At 39.9% G+C, this 22,780-nt stretch overlaps 1 protein-coding gene across 1 annotated transcript; it reads left to right on the top strand.

The window, feature by feature from the left end:
• Positions 1-35: 35 nt before the first annotated feature.
• Positions 36-21,344, top strand: LOC111660223 (poly(ADP-ribose) glycohydrolase). Its single transcript, XM_023413407.2, is given in 18 exon segments — positions 36-542; positions 639-727; positions 832-1,583; positions 2,363-2,485; positions 2,978-3,064; positions 3,286-3,360; positions 6,784-6,876; positions 7,775-7,929; positions 10,320-10,399; positions 10,516-10,576; positions 10,754-10,829; positions 12,111-12,258; positions 15,952-16,030; positions 16,712-16,820; positions 18,776-18,881; positions 19,967-20,095; positions 20,381-20,493; positions 20,495-21,344. Coding segments are annotated over 18 exon segments (2,445 nt in total). The 5' UTR covers positions 36-435; the 3' UTR covers positions 20,558-21,344.
• The last annotated feature ends 1,436 nt before the right edge of the window (positions 21,345-22,780 follow it).

The raw sequence follows: 22,780 nt of genomic DNA, 5'->3' as shown, positions 1-22,780 counted from the left end.
CGTTGGAGATATCGCGTTATTTTAGAAGTTGTTACGTCACTCGCGCCCCGGAAGTGTTTTGACGTTGAGCAGCGCCACCATTGAATTTTAGCAAACAGTAAACAGTACAGTTGTGCTTTTAACATAGACCAAAGACAAACAAACATTCTTGTGGTGTACCCTGAAGCTGTTTTTAATAGAAAGCTGTCACTCTACCCAGTACCTGCTCAAGTGCTATTCTGAACCAGGTTGGTTTTCGGTTGTTTTAACAACCCGGTGTAGTTCAGATCTAGTTAGCATGTAAGCTAATAAGCTATGGTTTGTTATCGTCTAAAGTCAGCATTTTCCTACATCATTAGCTGACGTTACTAAGTCTATTAGCAGTTAGCAACTCATCAAATTTCGTCCCTGACTAAAGCACCGAAATGGGATTCCTTTAAATAAATAGTATCATGTATGGCTGCATATCGTATTTTAAGATTTGCTCAATTATTGAAGAAGGGACTGCCCAAGAGACAAGTCTGGACAAAAACTTCACTGTTGGTGTCAGCTCAAGTTGTATTGTGAGTATACCTGTAGTGTCTTTTAATTTTTAAACTGCCAAGACGCTGCTCTGTCTCAAAACACTATGGATTGTGTTGTTTTCTCCTTTTATTCAGAATGACTGAACTGACAGACTTTGAATCTTTAGCAAAGAGATTCAGGGTTGGTAACCGTGCCCCAACCTCCCCTTCATCTTCTCTCCAAGGTAATTTGGTAATAATCAGACAATTGTCAGATTACACGTCAAAAGTTATCAGCTTTATTTCATTATCTCTCTTTTTTAAAACAGTTTTTTCTCTTATTCTCCAGGCCCATCTTCATGTAGTAAGAGCAGTGATAATGATACAGTCGATGAAGAAAAGGGGCAAAACAACACAGAGATGAAGATGGATATACAGCCAAAGACTGGAGCAGGTGGTTTACGACGTGTGAAGACAAACGTTTCCCATCAAAAAATCAGCCTCAGACAGCAGCAGAAGTTAAGAAATACTCTTGACCAATGGTTAGTTAAGCCCAGAAAGAACCCAAATACAGATGAAGTGTGCCAAACCCAAGATGAGGAGGAAACTGCAGATGACAGTGCCTTTCAAAGCACCTCAGCTCATTCTCTGGACCTCCAAAATGCTGAAAAACCTATAGTCTCTGACATGAATGAAGAAACCCAACCCTTGACACCACAAGACCTGGAAGAAGACAATCCGGTGTCGCCATCTTCCAAGGATTCTGCAGGGAGTGGGCTTATGCTGACACTGTCCCACAATGATGGTGGATTAGAAAAAGAAGAAATGGAAACATGCGCAGCAAACTCAGAGGGCTCTGTCAAGCACAGTACCAAAATAACAGATTTCTTTTCAGGGACCTCATCACCACGTCTACCTGTGAGACGGGTCAGGCCAGATAAACCTCCAGAGAAACAAGATGCAGACACAGACACGGAGAGTCCATCTGCTGATGTCAAATGGCTGGGGACGCCAATCAGTGAGCTTAAGAGAATGCCTGAATGCGGCAGATGGCTTCCTCCGCTGAAGGATGTTCCTGGCCAGCACACTGTGATGATAAGGGTTTGAGCAGTTCTTTCTTTTTTTATAGGATGCACAACCCTACAGGTGGTTACATCAGAGAAACACACAGAAATTCCAGTGGCCTCCACAATGTTTTTGCAGGTTTCTGCAAAGAGTAGTGGTAGTTTTTGCCTATTTTATGGTAAATGCTGCTCCAGTCACCAGTTCATAATTTTGTATAGATTAAGTGGCTGCAGGAATATTATATTAGTATGTTAAGTGTAGTTTAAGCCAGACTTTAATGGCTGGCTGAAGTCTTTTAAATAGTTACATATTTAAGGTTACTGTATGTAGTGGGAATCTGAAATAAGAATCAAGAAACCAAGTTGTCTTTAAAGTTTATTAAAACCTTTGCCAAGGGACTGCTGCTGCACAGAAACAGAAGGAGGGATATTTTCACACTAGAGTGCTCTCTTATACTCTCTGACCGTGCCCTGCTAAAAAAGTATCAGAGTAACAGCTAGGCAGCATCAGATGTTTGGAAGCAGGATCTCCCGCTATTTCCCAAGGAAACTTTTTATCAAAATTAAAACCAGATCCAAAATAGAATTGGGTAATGAAACCCAACCTCAAACATCAAAATGAGAAATTCTATCACAGAGGACCAGAACTAGAAAAACTGCATCATGGAATAATTTGCAAAAAACTGAAGTGTTAACATACAGCAACATCTTTAAGTTTCTGGCGAATGTATATTTTATTGTCAATACAGCTATTTGGTTTGCATACAAATATTGCATGTATTAATGCCATTTTTTTTAATCCACTCCCATTGACAGACAGACCTTCTTCAGAATGGTAAAGTTCCTGTTCCGTATCCTACTAAGTTTAAGGATACCTGGGACAATGTCCATGTCAAGATGCCCTGTTCTGGTAGTAACCTGTTTCCTGTAGAAGATGAGGTAATAGTTCAAGTGTTTATAGACCTGTCAGTATAAAAACAGTTGTAGTCATGGATTATGTTTATAAAGACACACAAATGGCATATTAAAATCTTTAAAAGCGTTTAAGACTGCTTTGAATTCACAGATTGTACACCATAGCTTCAATATGGGTCATGTAAACAGTGTAATCACGTTATAAGACCCAACTAAAGGCATATTCAGTCTATTGTTGCTACCAATGGGCTGATAGGATAACCACCATGATATTTAACTGTATTGAGTTGTTAAAAAATGTTAAAATATCACTTTAGGTAATTCTGTCAAGACATTCTTCAGGTTATGGTGCTTATCCATCCAGGCTGAGGATATAATTTTTCACAGCAGCTGTTCATGCTTCTTCTCTCAGTTACAAATGTTGAAATGATCACTGACAACATTATTATTCTTTGCAATTTTAAAGCTGAACTGAATTCCCGCTGCAGAGAACTAACAACAGTTGTGCTTCAACAGGAAACACATGAAATGCAGAATAAGAGTCGATGGGAGCTGATCAAGGAAACTTTAAACAAGAAATTTACAAGTCCACTTGAGTTGAAGGCAAGTTTCATATGTGTTATTTTATTGGCAAGTCCTAATTTATTCCTCATGCGTGCTATAGTTGTTGTTACCATATTATGCCACAAGATGGCACCATGAGCTTAGAAAACTGACAGGCTCATTAAGGGCTTTCAGAATTTGTTTTAATACACATGCATCCTCATTCTGACTTAAAATGTTGATTCACACTAATTTTTACATGCTGAATTTGTTTCTTACAGAATGCAGTATTGAAATACAGTGCCTCACATGCCCAGAAGTGGGATTTCACAGCATTACATTTGTACTGCACTAAGGTAAAACAATAAATATCTGCTATGATAACTGATCTTTTTATGAATTTCACTGAACCAGGACGTGAATGAAGTTTCTGCTGGTCTTAAAAAAAAAAAATACATTGTTGGAAGAGTCATTGAATTAATGCTGGCATGCAGACATGGGAACACAGAGGGAAGCGCATGTTAAAGATGTGAGAGGATTAACTGTAGACTAATGAAACATCAACTGTCCAATCATGACACTTAACTGCCCAGCAGAAGGCATCGTAAACCAGCGTTGCTGCTTCTCACAGACCTCGGGTTAAAGAAGGTGCAGATGGCTCATTAGTTGGTGATCTTCAGTTTGTGAGAGGCGCAGGGATGCGAATGTCTCAACACCGGATTAGATTTAGCTTAATATAAACAGTATTTAAGTGGCATTGTGAATCATTATCAATAGATGAGCCTAATATCTTCATAGCACCATGTACACAGGAAGGTCACAACAACTATGCAGACGTTTTGTCACAGTGCTTCAAAACCCAGTCTTGAATTTGAACAGTACGTACAGTGTGATGAGCCTGTCATGTGAAATGCGTGAGAGTCAAAAATGCTTATTTTTAAAGTAAATTCTTTGTGTGAGTAAGGTTTGAACATATTTTGTGGAAAATGTTTGCTCTGTATTGTTCCGTGGCTTTCTCAAACATTGTGTGTGCACGCGCGTTAATTTTTACATAATTTATCTTTTTGTGCTATTTGGACATCTGGCTGTTTTGAGTTCTGAGGCTCAGATTATGTGGTTGTATTTTTAGGTGTGATTGTTTTTTTTTTTTTTTATTATTTTTTTTTTTTCTACTGTCCTCAGCTAAGTCATTTTCTTTACAGGCTAAGAGGAAAATAGACCTGAGTTGCATCATGATGGCCAGAGCACTGTTAGTTCACTGGTCATTGCTCAGATTTGTCAGTGTCTTCTCCAGCCTCTTTTGGAGGCCATCCATCATCTGTTGTCTTGACGCACTCTGCGTCATCCTGTGTAGAGAATCAGGGAGGGCTGAACTCTTGTCTGGCTCATGAAGGGGATGGGAATATTCCATTTGAAGCGATGGGACATGTTGTGACATGAGTGTTTCATACAAGAAATCCTGAGCCTATAAGACTAGACAAATAATAGGCTTTATTTTTCTCATAGTAAGGGAGTGCTCATCCACTCTCTGGTTGATGGCATCATCTAGACTACATCAGCCACAGGTTTTATGATTTCTTACATTTCAGGTAAAAAGTACATGCAACGCCAGTATGTCAGATGTGTTTCTGTCATTTTTGCACAAGAACATTAATGGATTTCGCACGGGAGAATGTTGCAGCCCTTCAGAGGCAAAGTGGGAGTCTAGAGAAATAATTTAATCTTTTGCCAAAAGGTCACATTTAGTAACTTGTCAGAAATGAAAATGGCTGGCATTATATCCCAGAGAGTGCTTTACTCCAGCCGTATGTTGTTGAACCAATTGTGTGCCGTATGTATACCATAAATCATATTACAATGGGAGTTTTATGAGATAAAATCTGAACATGTTAAGAGGCTCTACCCACAGGCCAAGTTTTGTCGTCAAAGCTGTATTTGGATTGTGTCAGGTCCACTGGAATGGCAAAATTAGATTTTTGTCAGACTGCAAAATGTCAAGTACCATTAAACATATTGAAGTAGTTGGATTTCAAGTGAGGTGCCAATAAATTGTGGCTGATAACATTATACATTTGATTGTTTTGTTGATTGAAATGAATGTGTTGGTATCACCGATGATTAAGGAAATAATGTAAAACTAACTTTTTAGAGCCACCTCTATGTAATTGTAGCTCACACAAAATACATTTGCTTTATTTATACTGTGTATTATTGCAAAGTTGGTACGCAGTTCCTCTTAACCGAGACTGTTTATTGCTTCTTTCCCTTCCAGAATTTATTCACAACTTGAGTAATGAATCTATGTTTTAATAGTCTAAAATGGCAGTAGCAATCATGCTACATGTATAGTATTTGCAATGTAGTGACGGAACTGAGCTCATACAGCCCACAGAATATAGTGTTGATGTGTAACACATTTAATTTGAAAAGCCAATTACACAGGATTGTACACGGGACCGGCAAACAGTACAATATAAAGTATCTCATTTTTCACTTTGTTACTTTACCCTGGAGAAGCCAGTGTGGAGACTCTGTAGCAGGGCGGTTTTGAGTGTCAGAGAAAAGTAGACATGAATGGCATAGAATGACGGGCTGGGCAACTTCATTGAATATTCATCTCAGCGATCACATCTTATGAATAACTGAAAAGCTGTTGATGGACAGCATCACTTTTGTTCATGTCTCTTTCTGCAGCCCAGCCAGCGCTGTATTTACGGTTATGAGCACGCAAGTGTTTTATTTTTACATGGTCACACGTCCACAGACGCAGTCAAGCAGATTGCTTTATTGCTCGTACCTGCGGGGAATAGGAACAGGAGTGTGAGGCGCTGTGTTAAATCTACATGGGAGCTTTGGTTTCTCACTGCCCACACCCTGACATCTTGCTTGATTACTGTGTCAGTTTGGTGTGATGTACAGACCTGTATCAAGTCATACAGAGAGTTAGTTCAGTTGATTTGATGCACTGTCTTCTGCTGATTTAAAGAGCTCGGCTTATACTGCCTCAGCTATATCCACCGTCTTTCTGTCAACTGCCTTCATTTATTACGCCCATAGGAGCAGTTTATGATGTCAACCAGGTCATTACTTATGACAGTGTTTAGTCAGGCTTCCTTTGCCATAATATAAATGTTCTAGGCTAAATCACCAGTCAAGGCTCCTTGTCCTGGGAACACACTGTCCTTTCTATTTCAAATGCTCGGTCATTTGCATCTATTCCAGGAAGACTGTTTAATCAGCTGGCGTGGTCCTGCAGCCTTGATGAAATTGCTTTGTGATTGATCATTCTGACATTTTGTAGCCAATATGGGTGTAAATACAGGTAGTATGGTACATTGTCTAAGATATGTTAGTGCACTTAGGCAGTGTTGTGGAGTCATGGATGGTTTGTATATTACTTGAATATTTGGTTCTGGTGATATTATTGTAGATGAACTGTCCAACTAAAGCCAGATGTATTTTAATAATATGAAGCCATATCTTTCATTTAATCTTTTAAAGGTCCAATATGGGATAATAGTCAGATATATACATGCACGGTATTATAATTTAATCATTTTTATAGAGGCGTATTGCCCTATGATGTTCTGTGTTGCTTATTTGTTATTAATCTCTGTTTCTCTGTAAAATTGCCCATAAAGTCTCAACATTTTGATATGGACCAGAGCTGATAATGTGATCTGTCCGTCTCAAACTACTCAGCCCAAACAGCTAATAATGTCACAGCTGAGTTTTCTGGCAAAACAACAAACATAAACAGATCTCTTTCTCTCTCCTAGGTCCTGGAGCCTGATGCTGCCGAACATCTGTTTGGTTCCCTGTTGCCAGACATGGTGCAATTAGCACTGAGAGCATCTGAGCTCTGCACCAAGGTAACAGCCATCACTAACTATCGGACACTGACTCACTGGTCTGTGACATAGTAGATCACCGCAGCAGGTTGATCCCAAAGGTCATGGCAGGACAAACAGGCTTGTGAAATAGTAGTAAAAATGGTGAGGTCAAGGCAAATAGCTATTGATAGTCATTTATCAGATGTTTTATTGTCCGTTTGGTCATGTGTTTTTTTGGGCATGTAGATATAGCTGAAAAAGTCTCTTTAAAAAGGTTTTTGTGTATTCATTTGGCCAAGCAGCAGCCAATCATCTCATTTTAATTTTACATCTGTGTGTTAGATTTAGTTTGGTTAAGTGGCCCACAGAAGTGAAACATTTCTCAAGCAAACAAATTTGTGCTAAAATATTATTCAAGCGTACATGTGGCAAACTGTTGTAGACCATCAAAATGAAACCTCAGTCTACACATCTGTAACATGGAAACTTGGGTTAAGTTTTTTGTAATTAGTTGTTATTCTTTAATAGAGAAGAATCTGTTTAAAATGGATATACAATTTTTTGGCTAGTCTCAAATAAATCTATTGAAAATGCCATTGATAAAAAACTGTTAAATAACTTGGTAATTTAACAGTTTTTAGTGGAGAACCTAAAGTGAGAAGTCGTCCAACATTTGTCCATGCATCTTGTAGCCCAACAGATACAGAACTGCTTATACTGATGCATTCTTTATGTATAAATCCATAACCTTCATTGGAAGTATGGATCACATGTGAGCACGAAAGGACCTTGATTGTAATTATGATGGCTGATTCAAGAAGAGCAGAGTACTGCAAAATAATTGCATTTATGCAACGTACTTCAGTGTTTCATTTGGCAAATTGACAAAACAAATGATTTTGACCTTCCTCGGTTGTACTTCTGTTCCGTCCTTTAGCCGATACCCCTCCTCAAGAGGGGCACGAACCACTCCATCACTATGTCTCAGGAGCAGGTGGCATGTCTGCTCGCCAACGCCTTCTTCTGCACCTTTCCGCGACGCAACTCTAGAAGGACTGAGTACTGCAACTATCCAGACATCAACTTCGTCAGGTAATGTAGGGATGTGCTTTGACTCATGATGCTTAAAGTTACACGATCATAAATGATACTGCTGTGACAACTAGCTTCATTTCCATGAGGGGGCACTACTGTATATGCTTTCCTCACTTACCATTTTGAGGCAAACAACATTTACATTGTACGTAGTTTTAATTACACATGAGCAAACACTATCTTTTAGCAAGAGTGTATTGATCAATGCAGTGCAGTGATCAATCTGACTTCCGTACACACCAATCTGAAAGATTTTACCTTCAGAAAATAGGCACTGATCCCATCAGTCACTGTTCATTGGGGCATTTTTAAAAGCCACTGAGCTTTTAAATTGTGTAGTTATATTATTAAGTACTGGGTAGACCTTTCCTTTAGCTTGCTCTACTTACCAGAACCAAATGTTTAGGTTTATCTAATCACAACATTTTTAACCACAGCTGGGCATTCTGTCTCAAAAAAATGATGTACGCTTTTATACAGCTTAAGGAGATGAGGGCAAAATGATTCACTGATAATGTATGAATGACAAAAAGGGTACAGACAGTAAAGAAGACACTAAATAGGAGGTTTGCATCGGAGCCAACCCTTGTTTCAAACCTCTGATCTTATTAATTCTGCTGATTAGGACACTGTCATTATTTCTTTCACTGTAACTCTAGTTCACAGGCAATTCTTTTTTATTTTTTTCAAAATTGTCGATTATGACAAACAGGATGGCAGGAGGTTTTTTTTCTTTTTAATCCCTGCAAACTTTCACTGAGGCGATCGTCTGGGTCGCGTAATGCAAAATCAGTCTGCAGATCGCTTCTCAGTCATGTCCCCCATCTCTGTTGGCATCATAGTGTAATTACCTAAATGGAGGTGGGAATTGGATTAACATTGACTCAGATGGCTGCCTTTGACAATGGAGAAGGCCATTGGCTGTTTTTGCAGAAGACTGTAACACTAAGTTCAATTGCATCAGTATTTCATTCACATAAAGGTTTTGCTCTGATTTGAAAGGAAAGCAAGTGTCATCATTTTAGCCTGTGGGTAACACTTTGGTAACACCAATTTGGTGTGAGGCAGATATTAAATGCTTTGAAATGTTTTCATTTATTTATTTCCTATTTAACAATCGTTCTTTGGGGTCCTCTATTTTTTTTTCTTCTTCTTCATTATCATTTCACAAGAGTGCTCGCAGGATAGGTAAAGGAAGTAAAAACAAAGCTTTTATCTGCAGATGTTCTTTTATCTCAGTGCAGATTTCTTATTTGCATTGAGATAATTGAGACTTTGTGGCAATTGAGACTTTTTTTTTTGTACGTTTGCTCTGTCATTCAAAGTGTTCTTAAGCGAACTTATTATAAACTTATTTTACCATGAAGTGCTATTAGCTAAGTTTTCTTTTGCTGATGATGCAGAAACCCAGCTGTTATACCTACTGTAGTCACTTATACCCTTTTCCTGAGTTACATCATAGTTTTCTGCACATCTGTGGGGAGTATAGTGATGTTATATAATTGTGTATTAATTCCTCACTCCCAGAAGACCCTTTTTGCGATTTGTTACTAAAAGCCTACTCTCACTAGTGGCTAGCTTATGTCAAAGGCAGTTTGCCCTGAGGACTACACAACGTATGATTGTTTCTAGGGGCCACATTGACAAAAAAGAGAAACGAATGCAGGAGTTGACTTCGATGAATGAGTTTCTCAGCCCCTGAAGGGCCCCCAGTGCATCAAGCTTTTATCATTATTTCATTCCACTCACATGAAATGATTTTCTTTTTTTGTGGCTCGTGAGGCGGGCGGTGGGGCTCTTTATAGATTTGCTCGAAAGGGAGACGGTGGGCTTAATGCTGAAAGTTCATTCAAACCCACCAACTGCACCGCACTACCAGCAGCTTTGTGTGCGCGCGTTTGTGTGTTACTTTTCAGGCGGACTGACCCTTTGCCTCCTGAGGATGTTGCTTAAAAGGGACACAGGGCTTCTTAATGTATCCCCAAGGAGGGAGCCCTGTTTCCCCTCTCTGTTCCTTTTTTTATGTGAGTGCTGTGAAGTGGCACATGAGTGTGACTCTGTGATGGCAAGCCTGGGGCAACTCCATTGTCGTAACAGTGAAGGAGCTCCTACATAATCGGCTAGTGACTGAAAGAGAAGCTGAGTGAGAGATGAACTAATTCATATCAAAAGTTAAAGCATGACTGAACTCACATGGCTAAAGTGGAGGTCTTGTGTCTCTATGGCACTGGTTTTACAGAGACTCATTTTTCCAGGTCTTGGCTATAGCTTTTTGAGTCTAAGACTTGGTGGTTTTCTGTGATGCCATGCATAATTCGCTTGCTTAAAAACTATCTTTTCATTTTTATGAAAGGAGCATCATATATACAATTTCTCTTTGACTTCAGGCTGTTTGAGGGGTCCTCTTCAAAGAAGATTGAGAAGCTGAAAACCCTGATGTGCTATTTCAAAAATGTCACTGAGCAAAGTAGGTGTTCTGATTTCATTTTCATGAGTAATTTCATTTTTTCCAGTAATGCATTCTTATTGATGTAAAGTAAGACACAGCTGTGACATTGTTACTTGCTTTTTTTTGCTTTTCAGAGCCTACTGGACTTCTAACATTCACACGAAAAAGTTTGGATAAACCCCTTAATTGGAAAAGGTGTAGTATATTGAACTAAAGAAGTAAAGGAAACATTATAATTACTAATAGAAATGGTAGTAGTATGTTGATTGTCTCTGCCAGTAGAATAAATCCAGTAGGCTGTTTGGAAGCAATTAAAGATCCATCATCTGACCTATTGTCGATAACTGGGAAACAATTTATTCTTTGTTTCAGCTCACAGACTCCGCTCACAAAGCTCCACATTACTTGTGAAGGAACCATTGAGGATGATGGTTGTGGAATGCTTCAGGTAAGATGCAGAGGAGGAGAAATGTCCCAGGAGTGTTGACTTGTGGAAAGACAACACAATGGTGTGATTTAGAGGAACTTTAATTTGCAGAATAATAGTTTTTTTGCTTGATGGAGTTTTTAGTTGGAGAGATACTCCTCCCTATGCTTGGTTCCCGTCCTCTTTCCCCCCCTGTTGTAGTCAGTCACTGAGCCACCTCATTCTGGAGTCTTTCAACCAGATTGCTTACCAGTGCTGAAAAGGCCTTTGAGGGAGCCTGTGACACGTCGGAGGGAATGTGTGCTGGGACTGGGGTCGAGGCCTCTGAGCCTCCTATGCTCAAAGTGTCGGCCATGCTTCCTGTACACTGTCAGGATGGCCTGCTTTGCCTTTCACCTTTTGTTTGCCTCCAGTTGCCACAAGCTGACAGTTGATGTGCACACATGACCAGCTCCGGGGCACACTGCGGCCTGGATTGATGGGTGCTCTGCTCTGGGTGGGTGAGGGGTGCTGACAGCCTGTCAAAGCAGACTTTGGAGTCTGGCTTGTTGTCCCAGAGTTGAGTGACCAGTTTGGGGAGATCTGCTCTCAGACTGCAGCTCGCCCCTTTGCAGCCTCTTCCTGAGGTTGTGACGGGGTTGGTCTGGTCTCTTCTACAGGCCAGTGAGCAACAACTGTCAGTCCAGAAATTGGATTATATGTATGTTCCACGTGGCTGCCTTCTGACTAAAACAATGAGTTGCCACGTCTGTGTCTGAGCTGAAACGAAGAGATGCGTATTTTCTTTTGAATCATAAACAGACCAAAATAAAGAAGTACATCAGTGTCACCCAGAGATCTGTGCACAAACCTGAAAGAACACAAGCAGCAAAAGATATCACAGGCATCAGTCAGCAGTCAATTTAGCAGCATGTTATGACTGGAGGGAGATGTTTGCTTTGGACTGTAGGCCTGCACTCTTGTTGTGATATTTGCTCCTGGCAGCAGCACACTGAAGTGCTGCTCCTGGAGAGAGCTCATTTTGGCATGGGGGACAGAGGTCTGAGTAATGTGAGCACCTCAGGCCACCTTCCCGATCAGCTTGTCTGGGATTCTGTCACAAGTAAAAGGAAAAGGGCTGACACCCTTTCATGGGGTGTTTTCCTCAAGTTTGGGAAGCTATATAATTCACAGTCAGAGAAAATGTTTAGTTCACTTCTAGATTATGTTGTCTGCTGTTTTGTTTCATAAGAATACATGCATGTGACAAAAGATCAAATATTTGAAAGTAACATTTTATTGATTCTCATTCTTGATTTGCAGGTGGATTTTGCCAATCAGTTTGTGGGAGGAGGAGTCACCAGCTCTGGTCTGGTTCAAGAGGAAATCCGTTTTCTGATCAATCCTGAGCTCATTGTTTCTCGCCTCTTCACCGAAGCCCTGGATCATAACGAATGTTTGATCATCACAGGTCAGTGATCAAAAATTCTCGCTCACCTTGTTAAACGATAATTCCTGCTGAAGGAGTCCTGTTCATCAATTATTCATGATTTATTCCGTTGATCCTGATAAGATCAATAATGCCTCGGGTTCACTTTTCTCATGCTTGACCTATAATTTGACAGAGGAAACTGTAAATGTTTCCGGTCACACACAGCATGTGTCAGTGCACATTGCACACCTTCAATTTATTTACCCCATCCTGGCTCAGCAAGAGGCAAAAGGATGTTTGTGGCAATTACCCTGTTTTCTGTATCTGTCCTTGTCACATATTTCCTTTTGATTGGCTGTAAAACGGAGAGTTGCATCAGTCGGGAGCAGGAGATTGGGCTTTCCTGATTGCTCTGTTGGGTCTTTCTGTTGAGTAATTCCCACTGATTGTACTTCAGTATTGAGTGGTTGCAGCAGACAACGTTGGGACAGGCCGGCAGACCCACTAACAAGGGCTAGCCTTGAGGAGTCCCGGCAGGAGGCTGATGGCGCCCGTCTGTTATTTTTATTTTATTTTTTTTTTATTTTTTATCTAACACTGTTTGTCTATATACTATTGTGGCTGTTTGATTGCGTTAGATGAAGAAGCTAGGAAACCAGTGTTATGTAATATGGCAGTAGCTTGTCAGAATTGAAGGAAGCGTACACAAATCCAGTTGTCAGTCCACCTCAATAAAAATCATTTAAATCAGTAATGTGTGGATTTTAAAGCTGCGTTGTAAAAATTCATGATTATTTCCTTTTAAACACAATTAGTGAGCCCTTTATTGAGCCTTGCAGATGTTAAAATTGCCCCTTTAGTATTGCCCTAAAGCAGCTATCATCACTCTTTTATACTAACAATGACCATAAGGTCTCTTTTAGCTCATTGTTTTGGTTTTACTGTATGCCACTTTATTGTTTGGCTCCTCTCCCCGCCTTCTTCAGTATTGTTTCCAGACACAAGGAGATGTTTTTAGTGGAAAAGTTCTGACAATTTGTACATTATGTGTCTCTGTTACATTGTTAAGTTATGTCATGTCATGCAAGTCCATAACTTAAACCACTGTTACATAGTAGATGGCCATACAGCCACCCATACAGATGAACTGCCTTATCATTGCATAACAAGTGGGTTGGGTTAGAGCAGGAAGTGAGGAAACGGAGCCTCCGCCCTCCTGATCACCAATCATACCACTGTATCAGATCTACTTGTTTCGGTGGAGTCACCTTCAGACTTCTTGCCGGCCATCTCTCCCTCGCCTCCACTAACGCCACTTAACTTTATTACTGGGGCCCAGAATTAATTATAGCTGGAAGACCTGCCCAAGACCTGCTCCACTAATGGACTCTTCCATTCCATCATCTTTATTAAACCCTGCCCGTATCTCTCGTCCCCGCGTTGTAAAAGTCCAAGTCTTTGCTGCATTGTGGCCATGTGGTAAATTATATTCCCCTGTGATACGTTTTGGCATACAGTAGGGAAGCTAATGGATCTTATGTCTGCACTGAAATTTGCAAAAGTGCCCAGGCCTAATTGAATTTTCCTTGATTGCTAGGTATCTGGCTGCCGTTGCGGCGGTCAAAAGTATAAATAGTATCAAGGAGAAGTCGTATGATTCATTGATGGCAGTACTGACCAGAAACTACGGTACAAGCTTAACACAGGCAGGAGATTGTGGCATAGGGACGAAATCTTGCTTTGACTTATCTACCAGCATGAATTGTGGTTTTACATTTTTGAAAATAGTCTTTGGAGAAACCAATAATGGCCTTAAAGTGTGATTTTTTTGTTTTTTTAATTTGAAAACTTTTATGGCTAAAATGTTGTAGCATTTTATCCTAATTTCTTCACACGCAGACAATAATACAGTAGTAAAACTTCTACAGTTGCTCATTTTTACCTCAACAATGAGAGGCACTTCTGACCTTTTACAGTCTCTGGTACAGCACAAATATGAGACACTTTGTTTTGATGTATTTACACATGAATGGAACAACCTTCAGGAACATCGGGAATCATACCTACTGATCTTTATGCAACCTATTTGTTGTTTATAAATAATTTCTAATAACCAGACACATCTTTCCCTGACCAAGATTGATCTGCTTCCCACAACAAATCATTTTTAAATGACAAATGGGTTGCATAAAAAATCGAAAGCATAATTTATATTGTTCCTGAAGGTTATGCCTTTCAAATGCAAATGTGGTTGATCATAGAGTTTGATATTTTTGGAGAACCAGTAAAGGTCAGGTGTATGCATAGTTAACACAAAGCCATCTAGTTTTAGCGGTGGTAGTGTTATCTCGTTGTGAACTTTACATACTTTACATTTTTATTTCTAATTTCTAACATCAGAATGTTTTATCCATAAATTGGTCTATAAATTGTGCTAGTAGCACAAGAGCTCGGACTTTAATGTAGATACAAATATTCATTTAGCTCCCTTGGGGGTACAAGTTTACATGAGTGTATGTGGCCAGTTGTATGATTGCAAAAAAAAAAAAAAAAGCTGACACTGCTGATACTAAGCCCCTTAGTATTCTCTCATGTCTTTTGTCAACTGTGACTTGGCCAACCACAAATCTACACTGCCTCTTCTGTACCCAGGGTAAAGTCTGCACCTCAAAATCCAGAAGCCTTAGTGGGACTGAAGCGCCTCAATATCTGATTTGTCCATACTTGAGTAGAGACTTGTTAGTTCTGCAGTATATCTAGAGATACTGGTGAACTAAATTAGGTGCTTAGGTGTCTCATTGCATTATTGCTTATTATAGCAGTAATTTTTCTTTTTACTTAAAATTAAAAAAAAAAAAAAAAAGTGAGAGAGGTGGTGATTATTAGTGAAATGCCTCTCAAGTGGAACGTGCTGTAGAGATTCCCTCCCCCATTGTGCACCTCCTAATACCTGCTGACTAAGACCCCGCTACTAATCACTTGGTTTATTCACCTTGCAGCATAAAGCAGCTCAGCGAGTGCTCTCAACAGCCAGGTTCTAATGAGCGCTAATGAATGGGAAGTTAATTTGTGGCCTCATTTGTTTGACTGTGCTGTTGCCTCCCCACCTTCCGCTCCCCTTTTACGGGTGTTGAGTGTTCCCCTGTGGGCTGGCGGTCAGTCGCTGCCTCTCACGTCGTTTTAAGGGGGGAGCAATGACTTGACCTTCCTCTTGTCAGAAGACAGCTGCTCCTGTTTCATCCGATCACATCAGGCAGGATCACTACAGTCACACCCCCTGAAAACCCTTTGTTATTACAATGAATATTCAAATCAACTAGTATTGTGTAGGATGTTGATATTATTCCCTTTCTTCGTGTCAATGTATATTATATAAGTATAAGTATATTTCAGAAGATGTTATACAGTTATACAATATGATATTTGCTACACAACCTTTTTAGCATAATATATCCACCACTAAAAGTATATCAATGGCAGTCATATTAAAGTTTATAAATCTCTGTGAAATCAAAACACATTGATTGTAGTTACACCAAAATTGAAATACTCTTGTCATTTCCCTTGAACCATTGTTTCATTTAGCATAATTGGTAGCTAAAATGAATTTTATGTGTCTGTCAATGCAATGTAATCTTACCAGCCTTTTCAGCTTTGTTACATAAAAATCAAGATGAATATGTTCATGCTTTGCAACGGTGTGTGTCTGATATCCCTGTTTGTTATTACCAGGTACACAGCAGTACAGTAAATACACAGGCTATGCTAACACCTACCAATGGGGCGGCAGCCACCAGGACACAACCCAAAGGTATTTATGGCACTAATGCATAAATTATAGCTTAATGCTAAGTTTAACCCCTTCCCTACAACCAATTCAGGCGCTAGCAGCCTGGTTCAGGGGAGGGCAATTTCGTTTGGTTGGTCGGTCCACCACTTTAGTCCAGACTTAAATAGCTCTACAACTATTGGATGGATTGCAATCAAATTTTCATGGTCCCCAGATAATTAATTCTACTGACTGTGGTGATCACCTGACTGTTATGACCAAATACCAGCAAAACAAATGACATTTACTTTGTGTTTAATTTAATTAGCAAATCAAGCATCCTAACAGGCTACATTAAGATGATGAAGATGGCAAACATTATACCTGCTAAACCTCAAGCATGTTAGCATTGTCATTAAAATCACGTTGTTGTGCTGATGTTAGCATTTAATACAAAGCACTAAATACAGCCTCACCAAGAGCATTAGTTTAGCAAATGTTCATATTCTATGCAACTTTTCATCATTCAAAGGTAGTAATTTAAAGCTTTAAGTATCATGTGAATTTTCTGTTAGAAAATGGTAAACTACAGACATGGCTTTTAATGTCTCATAACATGCCTTGGTCATCTTCCTATTTCTAACATGGATGTAGCTACAAGAAATTATTGCCCCATCTGTTGTACAGAAAACACTGCAAAACTATCTCTATGATTTGTTCCAGAGACGGCTGGCAGAGAAGATGTACAGAAATTGTGGCCATTGATGCACTGCAGTTCAGGAACTTTCTTGAACAGTTTAGCCCAGAGAGAATCAACCGAGAACTCAACAAGGTTATCTTGTATTTTCATTTCATTCTCTTGTCTGTCTGGTTTTCGAAAGATAAATACTGGGTTTTGCCTTTTGCTCTTGTGCTTGGCACAAGATCAGACTGTGGTTTAGATGAAAATGTCTGACATACAAAATAAAACATGCCAGCTCATTGGAAAACTGATATTAGTAAGCATATGGTAAGTGCTGCTCTAACTGCATTATTTTTCTTTTGTAGACAAATTAAGTTTAATTTATGGCAGTGGAAGTGTGATGGGAATCTACCCACTACACTTTGATGTTACGCTTTGATCCCCTATAGTCTCGTTTCTTTAACAGTGTATGGCTACAATGATGTAATTTTTTTAATTTATTTGTCATTTCGCATCATGCTTGGTTTGCACAGGTTTAATGGTTTCAGTGTAAATCCATTTGCCTGACAATCGGAAAACTGTCTCTTCACAAATGCCAGCTGAGATGACATTGACTCATGTTTACTTTTCTCATGGTAAATATTTGAATTACAGATACGTGTGTAATGCAGACTGATGCATTGTCATTTATGTAGAGAATAAGCTTAATCTTGTTCATTACACTGTCCATTAGGCCCAGAATGAATTTTAATCAACGTAATTGACCTCAGGGTGATTAATCACAATTATTAAATTTACATCACAGATTTTAAAAAAAAAATAGGAATCCTTCCATATGTGGTGTCTTCCCAGTCCAAGATGCTCATTCGTAATAGAAAATCAAGATGTTAATGTTGTCAAGTCTGCCGTCAGAAAGCATGGAGGAGTTTGACAGCTCTGACAGGGGTGTGAAGAATGCACCAACATGAAGATCAATCCTGTTTCGAATATTGTTTAGTGAACTGTCATATCTGCCCTTTCACAGGAAGAATTTATGACTGGTCAGGGAGAGGATGTGCTCTTACGATTCAGTTTCACAATTGACTTCATCTTCAATCTGAAGACTAATGTCCAGAGCCCCTTCAGATCTTTTATTTAATATCTGCTGCTACTAGAAATTATTTTGACATATGTGACATATAACCCACTTGACGTGTGAAATGCTCATGCACATGGATTTTGTCCGCAGTGTGCAATTACTAATGTGTAAAACCCACGCCGGTTTCTCTCGAGTGGCAGTGAAATCATGGTGCGAATTTGCCAAATGACACAATGTTAAAAATGTATGTTCTGTCAGGCCAATCAACCTATGCGCGCGTTCACTGAACGATGTGTTGAGCTCAGGCCTGCAGGCCATCAGAATTACTTTGTCGCTCGCTTTCTATATATTCCATTTACATTTGATGGTATGGAGATGTTCTGTAGGGCTGGCTCTTATTATACATACCACTGATCTGGAACAGTGGGCTGATCCCAAGACCTGAGGCTCATCAGAGCTGATTCTGGCTTTTTGTACCAAATGACATATCGTTCCCCACTCACTCGAATGGCACGGCCTCATGTGGCCGACAGTTTGATGTAATGTCACCCCAAGAAAACCACGTTTGTTCACAATTTTGAGAACAGAAGGTTTGCTTATTGTGAGGCAGTGCCAGTGTCTGAAATCACTCTCTATTTGCTACCTAGTACATTATATTGATTTTTATTTCAGTGTCTAAATCTCTCTCTCTCAGTGTCCAAATATATATATAACCCCTTAAAATTCCCACAAAATGTAGTGTTTGTAGCACAAATACAGCTTTTTGCTAAAAATCCCATAGTGCAATGTTTTGCCTTTTAATAACAGTTATTTGACACTACATAATCATGATGATTCATAGTAATGATTCATAAGTCTCAGTGTTCAGCTCACTATGAAATAAAGTAGTGTTTTCTACATAGAGAGTAGTGAATAATTTCAGACACAGCAAATGTTTTTTTTTACTTGATCTTATGTCCTATCATATCAACCTGTGTATTTCTTTGTCCTTACATTTCCTTTCCTAACTTGCTGCCTCGTCATTTAGGCCTACTGTGGCTTTGCTCGCCCTGAGGAACAAAGTCAAAACCTTGCGGCAGTGGCGACAGGGAACTGGGGCTGTGGGGTTTTTGGAGGAGACACGCGTCTCAAAGGTAAGCGCTGACGTTACACTGCTGTCAGCAGATTTTGTGCCGAAATATGCTCGGATCATCTTTGCGCACTTGGCAGTCTTAGCGAACTCTCCTCCTGGTTATAACAGAATACATTTCAGATTGAAAGGCTCCAGTAGATCAGTGTGGGCATCCATTTGTCTTCTGGGAATGCGTTCATTTACTTAAGGCCTGCTCGTCGCCTTCCTTCTATTGATCAAATGACAAAGTTAATATGTTTCATTAATAGTGAAATTGATCGCTTGCTCGAGTCCATCAATCCGTTACAGCACTTTGTCTGAGCCTTGTTTCACTGTCACTGAGCAGGGAGCTTAAGGAGAGTCTATACTAACCGCTTGCAGTAGTAGCTCGGCTTCTCACTTTCCACCTGACTTAGCGCCCCTGTGCTTTCAAGCTATACATACATCCATACATATTTGTTAATTAGCTGAAGCAAGGTACAGCCCTCCATAGACACAATCACCTAGTGCCTGCTTAATGACATGCCTCCCGGGAAGAGCTTCGTAATTCAGTTGGCGCTCTCCTCCTGGGTTTACCTTCTGTGGCCTCGCATAGCCACTTATTTTTTAATTGTCAGATAATTTTTGAAGAAAGTAGTTGTAACAGAACAGAGGAGAGAAACTGCTGAAGCGCAGACATACTCAGCTCAGCCCTCTTCTGAAAATGTTGATTCAGTTTTCCTCATTAACTTGCCACTGTCCGTACCTTCATTAATCAGCAGACACATTTCCAGTCTCTTAAAATATTCACAGCTCTCCGGGGCCAGACCTGGCCTCTCTTTGTAACTAATCCAGAGTTCTCAGTAGGGGTGAGACCTATTCCCTCGATTATTTACCTTTTACTGTACATGCCACAGAGGCTGTTGCCACTCACTAATTGTGATTCAGCTACTGGATGACTCCTCAAACCTCTGTTTATTTGACCTTTGCTGTAGTAAAAAGATTAAAGCGTGAGAACAAAGTATAAGCCAAGTTTCAATTCAGTAAAGGACAATCCTTCTACTGCACTGAAACAGATTTTGTGTCACTCTCACTGTTTAGATTTAACGCAGCCTTCTTTTCCTCCAGCTCTGCTCCAGATGCTGGCAGCTGCTGAGGCGGGCCGAGATGTAGCCTATTTCACCTTCGGTGACAGCCAGCTCATGACAGATGTCCACAACATGCACTCTTTCCTCACTCAGAGGAATATCGGTGTCGGTAAGGCAAACAAGCATCTTGTCTGCTTCTTGTTTATATGCAACTGAGCTTCTCTAATATGCACTTTTTTGTGATTGCACTGCCAACAGTGTGGCGCATGGTTTAACCCTATGATTCATTTTTTTATTTTAGAATTCTGTTTCCTCTTAGGATTTTGTTGTAAATGATGTGAACTCATGACACAATAATATGGCTTATTACAGATGGTGAAAACTTGTCCACATTTCCCTTGCTGTAATATCAGTCCACTGTGCAACATACACAATCTCCTTGTCTCCATTACAGGGGAGGTGTACGATCTCCTGGGGCAGTACTACAGCACAGTGTGCAGGAGCTGCCTCGGTCGGCGCCCTGACGTCAGCCTCTACTCCTTCATCTACCAACAGGTCAGCTCCTCCCCTGGTGCCCGATGAATCCGACAGGCGCTCGGCCAGACAACATGTCCCCACAGACTGCCATTAAGGTCAGGTGGCCGATGAGTCACCACGCCTTATCTTCGGAAAGCGAAACGCTTACCAGTCTGCCTTTTAGATTTATTTTTTATCGCAATGTTTTTGTTAGACAAACTTTAAATTAACAGTACCAAAAGTGGTCTCCACCACTGGCAGCTGAAAGTGAAAATCTGGCACGCAGATCCTTTTCAAAAACAACCGACCTGCAGAAGGGGATTAGTTAATGACCCTGTCTGTCGCTGCAGTCCACCCTGTGTTCATTTTGCTGCTGCTGGATATACGCCAATGGATTGAGCTTCAATATGACGCAATTGTGATTTTAATGGTGAGGCAAAGGTTGCCATCCATCTTCAGAGTTTGTCATGTTGCCTTTTTTTTTACACCCACACATATCCAGCCTAATTGAATTGGCTGTCAGAAATCAAGTTAAAGGAAAAGAATAACAAGAACAGGGTTTGGAAAGCTTGAAGTGTTTTCTGGAAAGTGGTTTGATTTAAGAAAGCAGCCTGGCTTTTTGTGAAGTAATCTCTTACCTTCTGCATTTATAGCTATGAAATTCTGGTTACGATTATGGTTCTACGAATACATTTTTGTGGGTTCTTGGTTGTGTGTGATAAACATTGCAAAGAACCCAGATGCACTTAAAATATTAATTAGCTTTGTTTGTTTCTGTATTTTACAGCTGATTTCAGGGTCAATTTGTTTCTAATATTTGTTAAATTTGAATGAAAATTGAGGAATTTTTCTGAAAAAATTTGTTTTTCAAACAACCTTAATAAAAATGAATCAGTTTTAAATTAATGTCATATTCTTATCTTTAATATTGCCTATATTTTATTCTGTAGCACCGTTCGAATGGAGCCACAAATGTCAGTAATACATCTCTGAACAATCAGTATGATGGCTTCTTGTCCCATGGATGTTACAGGCTAAATGAGTTTCCATACAGCCTTGCCATTTATCTTTCCCCAGCTATTGCTTCACCCTTTCACTCACAGTTTAATAAGGTCATACCTTTTATATAAACTGTACATGACACCTCATTAAGTAAAGAGTAGATCATAGAACATCCAGTCAGAGGCGAGAGTCAGGCAGTGGGGCTCCCGTGTGATTTCTCTGCCTGGTGGACAAAACACAGCGTCATTTGCATCAAGAAGAAGCTGCTTGACGGAGGTCTCAGAGGTTTGACCTTTGACACTTTGTATTCAGGTTTGATGACAATTGACAGATTTTAAAGCAACGTAAGGCATGTAAAATATTCAATTTAACACACAACATTAAAAAGTTAAAGTTCATATGTATACTAATACCATATAACAAAAAATGTAATACCCTGCTTGTTTTTTAGCCTCTTACTGTTTGGTTAGTTGATGATAGACATTACTGAGTATTCCACTGATGCGTGTGTTGACTTTTTCTCTGTGTGATTATCTAGTTACTTGCCTAATGAGCTGTTATCTGTCACTATACAGATTACCCAGTCAGCAGGAGTTTATTGACTAAATATTTTGAGTTGAATGTTAAATTGGTTTTGTCCCCAGCACGCGCGGTACTGAATGGACTCCTGGGAGCCTGTAAATGAATGAATGAATGAATGAGGTGTAGGCGTCTCTAAGCTCGGCGCTGTCTGCCTTCATGGAATCAGGACCAGAAGTAGGGGGTCTCTCTTTGAAGCTGGCTGAGTTCAAAAAAAGCCTTTGGTGGCGACTCTCTCAAGGGGATTCACCAGAGACACACAGGGGTTTCCTACTGGATTGAGCCCTCTGCAGTGAGCCTCATGCGTGTCTTTGACCTTTTGGCTGCCATCTGTCATAAAGCCGTGAACATGGACAGTGTTTAGTCATTTAAACATAATCACTCTATTGCAGTTTGTAAATGGAAAAGTTAAGTAAATAATGCCGGCAGATATTGAACTTTATAAGTTCAAATAAAATTGTGTTTCTTCACAAAACATCTGCTTACCCTGCCGGTTAATTAAATTATAAATGCGTGATTTCAATTTCTGTTGCTTTGTACTTGTGTTGTTTTTAGCAATGCTAGCAGTGTGGCGCTAGGAATGGCAATGTCCGTTGTTTGGGGAGTCCATTCAGACTGAAATATTAACCACTGGATGGATTGCCATCTAATGATGTCAATGAGCCCTTGACTTTTCTCCAGCGCCACCAGCAGGAAGTTTTCCCCTATTAAGTGAAATATCTCAACTTCTGCTGAATGGATTGGAATAAATTTTGGA

Source organism: Seriola lalandi, unplaced genomic scaffold (assembly GCF_002814215.2).
Source record: "Seriola lalandi dorsalis isolate HSWRI2012SDOR001 ecotype SW California unplaced genomic scaffold, Sedor1 jcf7180002054516, whole genome shotgun sequence".
NCBI lineage: Eukaryota > Metazoa > Chordata > Actinopteri > Carangiformes > Carangidae > Seriola > Seriola lalandi.
The sequence above is the reverse complement of the archived record's forward strand: the minus strand, read 5'-3'. Positions and strand labels throughout refer to the sequence as shown.